At 52.9% G+C, this 5,088-nt stretch overlaps 1 protein-coding gene across 1 annotated transcript in view; it reads left to right on the forward strand.

Annotated features, from left to right (window-relative positions):
• Window positions 1-4,270, forward strand: part of LOC119100107 (activating signal cointegrator 1-like) — a 14,055-nt gene extending 9,785 nt beyond the window's left edge. Inside the window, exons 2-4 of the mRNA XM_037223220.1 lie at window positions 56-145; window positions 1,957-2,060; window positions 3,874-4,270. Of these exons, the coding sequence (XP_037079115.1) occupies window positions 56-145; window positions 1,957-2,060; window positions 3,874-3,929 (250 nt within the window). The 3' untranslated portion in view covers window positions 3,930-4,270. The remainder of the gene's footprint in view (window positions 1-55; window positions 146-1,956; window positions 2,061-3,873) is intronic.
• The last annotated feature ends 818 nt before the right edge of the window (window positions 4,271-5,088 follow it).

Consider the following 5,088-nt stretch of genomic DNA (forward strand, 5'->3'; position numbering starts at 1 on the left):
ACCTGGGCCTACCTGCTGTCATTATCGGCTGTGCCTGATCGTCTTGTGTCGACAGGCAACAGCTGAGCTTCCCCGAGTTCTACCCATCCGGCTGCTTGCTGGGACGTGTGAACGTGTTGGACTGCCTGCCGCAGGAAGTATACCAGTGAGTGTCGTCAGGGCTACATTCCCAAGCTTGCTCGCTTCTCATGCACGCTCTAGTTTCCACTCCAGGCGTTAGCTTCGGCGCTGCAGTTTATGCTTGGCGTAAAACTGCAACGACTATGTGGTCTAAGCAACGATTGCGTCTTCGCTTTCACTGCCATAGCGCAGCATTGCTCTTAAAGTCCTCCAGCTTTGTTTTCGCCTTTTTTCGAAGTGTTTGATGTGTTGGAATACCGTCCCTAACTTCGACAATATTTAGCTGTTCCTGCGCGTTAACTCCCTTTGCCAATAACTCGCCCATGTAGACATATTCTGGGCGTGCCTCATTTCTCCAGTCTCGTTCTTGTTTTGTGGGTTAGCTTTTTAGAGTGTTTGTGCGTCCTTCTCCAGTGTCTGGGGCCGTTTCCGGCCCTTCTCGTGCGGTCGATCGTAATGACGTCATTTGTGACCTTCGTGCTCGGTGGTTCTAAAAACAAATTATGTTTGCCAAACCTTCGGAGCGGCGACGTCAGACTTCCTCGTTCACTGGGGTGCTGGCTTACGCAGCTCTCCCCTTTTTTGGAAGTGGTATGCTGGGCAAAAGGCAGCTACGCTTGCGAGCAAACGATGATTGTTTTTTTATGGCGGAAAAGCCCCTGTGTTCGTTACGATGTTCGGCCGTGTTTAGTATTTACTATAACTGGCCTGAAATACACCAACGAACAAACAAAGGGGTTTCTGCAGGCACGTATGGTTGCCGTCGCTCTGCCACATCCTCGCCGGCGTTGCGGAACCACTGTTTTGTCAACGCCAGTCTGCTATTTGAGGGGGTCACGGTAACTTGACCTGTGAGCTGTATTTGCTATTGATTTTGCCAGCAGACTTGATAAGATTTCCGTGAAATAACTAGATTACAGTACCTCCACTTCAGGGGAAATGCATCATGGGCACGTAATTTATGTCTTGCTAGCTGGTGCCCGGTTTCATTTGGCAGAAGGCCAGGGGGTGCGTTTGCGAATTCTCACTTGAGTCAGCAGGCGCCGTGTGGGATTGTCAGTGCCCTTCAGAGGTGACCAAGCGTTCGTCGACAGAGCGCAGAGTTCAGTGGACAGCGCTGCGCTCTGTAACAAAGACCCGCTCTGCGCTATCCAATTTTGACCAAACATTTCTGAAACATTGCGCTGGTGCATGCTTCACAAATAACACTTAAAGGACTTTTCATGTCAGTGACATTTATCCGAAAAAGAGCAGTTTGACAAGGGCTTTAACATCCACAGTACACTATTTACGCACCCGTCAACAGTGATTTCTGTCACCTGATAACGTAATATGGTGTTTAAATAACTGATCTGACCCGACTCATTTGTATCGTTGTCAATACGATTGCGGAAGCGTCTGGACTAGCCCAGTTGGTATTGTCCCCTGTCCCCGCCCTGTTAGAGCCTCAGTTCAGCGGTGGTGTCCCCTGTCCCCCCTGTTCCAGCCTCAGTCAACGGTGGTGTCCCTGTCCCGCCCTGTTCGAGCCTCGGCACGGCGGTGGTGTCCCCTGTCTCACCCTGTTCGAGCCTCATTTCAGCGGTGGTGAACCCTGTCCCGCCCTGTTCGAGCCTCAGTACGGCGGTGGTGTCCCTGTCCCGCCCTGTTTGGACCTCAGTTCAGCGGTGGTGTCCCCTGTCCCGCCCTGTTTGGGCCCCAGTTCAGCGGTGGTGTCCCCTGTCCCGCCCTGTTCCGAGTCTCAGTACGGCGGTGGTATCGCAGCGGTGTCCGGTGTCCCGGTTTGATGGCACCGCCTGAGTGTCGCCGTGTCGGTCACGTCTGGGTCGGCTTCCCCAGGGAGCAGTTTCCGGACGGCGAGAGCGACTCGCCGTACGTGCTGATCTGCAGCGAGCCTGAGCAGCTGCTCGTTAAGTTCCCGATGAAGGGCCAGCACAAAATCTGTGAGTGCCGGGCCGACAGAGCAGTCGTCTGAGTCAGTGTGCGGCCCGCGCGTAGTGTGCGGTGGCACGGGCCGGAGGTCACCGTCCGGAGTGTCTTCGACACGACATTGTCAAGGGCGCGGAGCTGTTTTTCAGACGTGCACGGACGATGGGTGGCTGGGAAGGCGCGAGGAGTGAGGGCCGGGGGGAGTCATAGGGCCCCTGGTCAACCCACAAGCCTACCAGTTACCAAATACGAGTGGAGGAGGAAGTAACGGAAGTAGAAGTCTGCGGGAAGGGGAGAGTAGAGGAGGATGTAGTACAAATACGGGAGGGGAAAGCAGAGGAGCAAGTAACACAGATCTGTAGGGTAAGATAAGAGTAGAGGAGGAAGTTTCGCAGGCCTGCAGAGGGAAGATAAGAGTGGAGGAGGAAAAAGCACAGGTCTGTAGGGAGGGGAGAGTAGAGGAGGAAGCAGCGCAGGTCTGTGGGCTAGGTGGAAAATATAGTAGAAAGAAGCGCGGGTCGGTGAAGGAGATGGAGCGTAGATCAGGAAGTAAAGCAGGTCTGTGATGAGTAGAGAAGAAAGTAACGCAGGTCTAGGAGAGGCGGGGGGGGGGGGGAGAGGGGAGAGGAGTAGAGGATAGCGTAGTACAGGTCTGGGGAGAAGGGAATAGAAGAGAAAGTGGCGGAAATGTGTGGAAAACAGGATAGGAGGGAAAGGAAGTTTCGTAGACCTGTGGGGCGGGGGCAGATGGGGAGTAACGCAGGTCTTTTGAGGTAACACAGGTAACACAGGAAGTCAACAGGCTGGTTGACTTTTAGAGGCTTGCGGTGTCTGTGGACGCTGAAATAAAGACAGTTTTGTGATTCAGGAGAAGCAGCTTTCGTCATGAACTTTAACAAAGTTTCAAAGGTAACTACGTGACTTCTTTCCGAATTGTAGCCGCTCTCGTGCAGCGGGGATTGGGTCTTCCTGACAGGTCTGAAGAATAATACTGTGCTATCCTCCGGTACCTGGCTCCGTGGTGGGCAGGTCTGAAGGGGTTGGCAATAGCCTTCAACAACGGTCGGGCGTGGCTCATATCGTTATTGCTTTCGGCGTGATTGGTGTTTTCGTTTACACTGTGGTTCATAACGTTATTGCTCTCGGAGTGATTTGTTGTTTCCTCGACACCGTGGTTCATCGTGGTTATTGCTTTCGGAATGATTTGTGTTTTCCTGTCCGCGACCTTGCGTACTTTCAGGAGTCTATTGGACTTCAACTGATGTGCTTCATACATTGGGCCCACCAGATGCGTTTTGATTAATGCGCCGATAGCAGTTGATAGGTTACGTGACATAGCTTGTGGATATATCGCAAGCTGTCTCACCAGAGCTGTTGAGTCGCTGCGAACCTATGTCGGGTGGGTTTGGAGCACGCCGATCACTGACGAACCGTTGTGCTCGTCGGAAAAGGAGGAACAGGACTCCTAACTCAGAAATTCACCAGCGCTTCAGATATTTGTTATCTCGTGATTACATATGACACTGACATCGATACACTGATTTGTATGTAACAGTGAGTACCTGAGGTTGTTGGGATTTGTGCTTGGTAGCATGATAATGTTGTGCCTTTCGTACACTGCTACATTACACCGCAGGGCTGTTCACCACAGATTACATTGTCACTCGACCGTTACCAAAAACGGCCGAGTGGATAAACGCTGGTAATTGTGTCGTCGTTAGTTGTGATGCTTGTTTCACACTTGGAAGCCGATATTTTACTGGAAAGCTGGAAAGCTCCGATGAAGGAAATGCTCCCCCATTTCTGCATCTTGTTATGGTTTTTCAGATAAAATGGACACCACCATCCACCAGGCAGCGAAGAAGATGCTCAGCGCGCGGTAATACGACATGCCCAGCGGGTCCGCGTGGCTGGAATGCTGCGTTGGAAATGTCCCGGGAGCGCCGGCGCGGCACACTCCCTGTAGCCGTGGCTCGCCGTCTCGGCGGCCGCGGACCGCTGTGAACTATCCCGAACTGGATCCAGCCCGGGGCGGCGCCGCCGGCAGCGGCGTGCCTGACCGGGGCAGAGCGCCGGCGCCTGCAGACGGCCCAAGAAGACTTCCGTCTTCCTCACCGTCCTCCTGGCGCCGTCCGCTGCCGCCGGGTGCGGTGCGGTGGAGCCGAGCGCAGTGGAGGCGCGTCGGACGAGTCAGGTCCGCTGTCCGGACTCGTGGCTCGTCCATTAGGCGGCTGATGTGTGCAGGGCCGGACATACGTGAGAACTGTGGCGTCTAACTTGGCCAGTGCCGTCGCTGTTCACTGTTACCGGCGCCGTGCTGTGATTTAATCAGTACTTGTCATCGTTGAAATTCCGTTAAAGGATATAAGTTCTCCTCTGAAAGACTTCGTACGACAAGGAAAAAAGCTTGAAGTGGGTGTACTAAGTGACACGAGAATCCCACCTTGTATAAGATTTCGCAACTTAGCAAACTGCTTCGGAACGCGTAGCCCGCAACCAGCGCAAGCTATTTGGCTCCTGAAATTAAGACGCGATCGATGTGGCCTTGACGAAAAGGTCATCACTTGCAACCTGCGAAAGAGTATTAGACTTCTCCGTGACCTGAAAAACGTGTAGGACTCTGTTTTTGAAAATTTTCGTGTCATTCGTGCAGTCATTTAACAGCCCTTCTAGCAATTCTCAGGCCCTGATAGCCTGTTGCGCGCATAACTAAGCTGCATCAAATCCTGCATATCTGCAAGCCAGTAGCAATTACGCCGTTGTCCGACACGCTGCCGTAGTTGCACGTTCTGTGATTCAGGTTCACTTCTGCCGAGCAAGGGTGGACGGGGATGAGGCAATTTTCATTGGCAGGCTGACAAATTTGCTGCAAATTAACGCGGTACGGTGACAGGTGACGGCGTTAAAGCGATGTGCTCTTGCTGGCGATAAACAGGGAAGTTTGGCACACCCGCGTGTGAGAGTGCTCTTGCCATGCAGCCATGGTCGTCATAGTAATTCAAACTTTCAAATCAGCGTGGAGCGTTGACATTGAGTCATTAA

The sequence above is a fragment of the Pollicipes pollicipes genome, unplaced genomic scaffold (genome assembly GCF_011947565.3).
Source record: "Pollicipes pollicipes isolate AB1234 unplaced genomic scaffold, Ppol_2.1 Scaffold_4881;HRSCAF=5763_pilon_pilon_pilon, whole genome shotgun sequence".
NCBI lineage: Eukaryota > Metazoa > Arthropoda > Thecostraca > Pollicipedomorpha > Pollicipedidae > Pollicipes > Pollicipes pollicipes.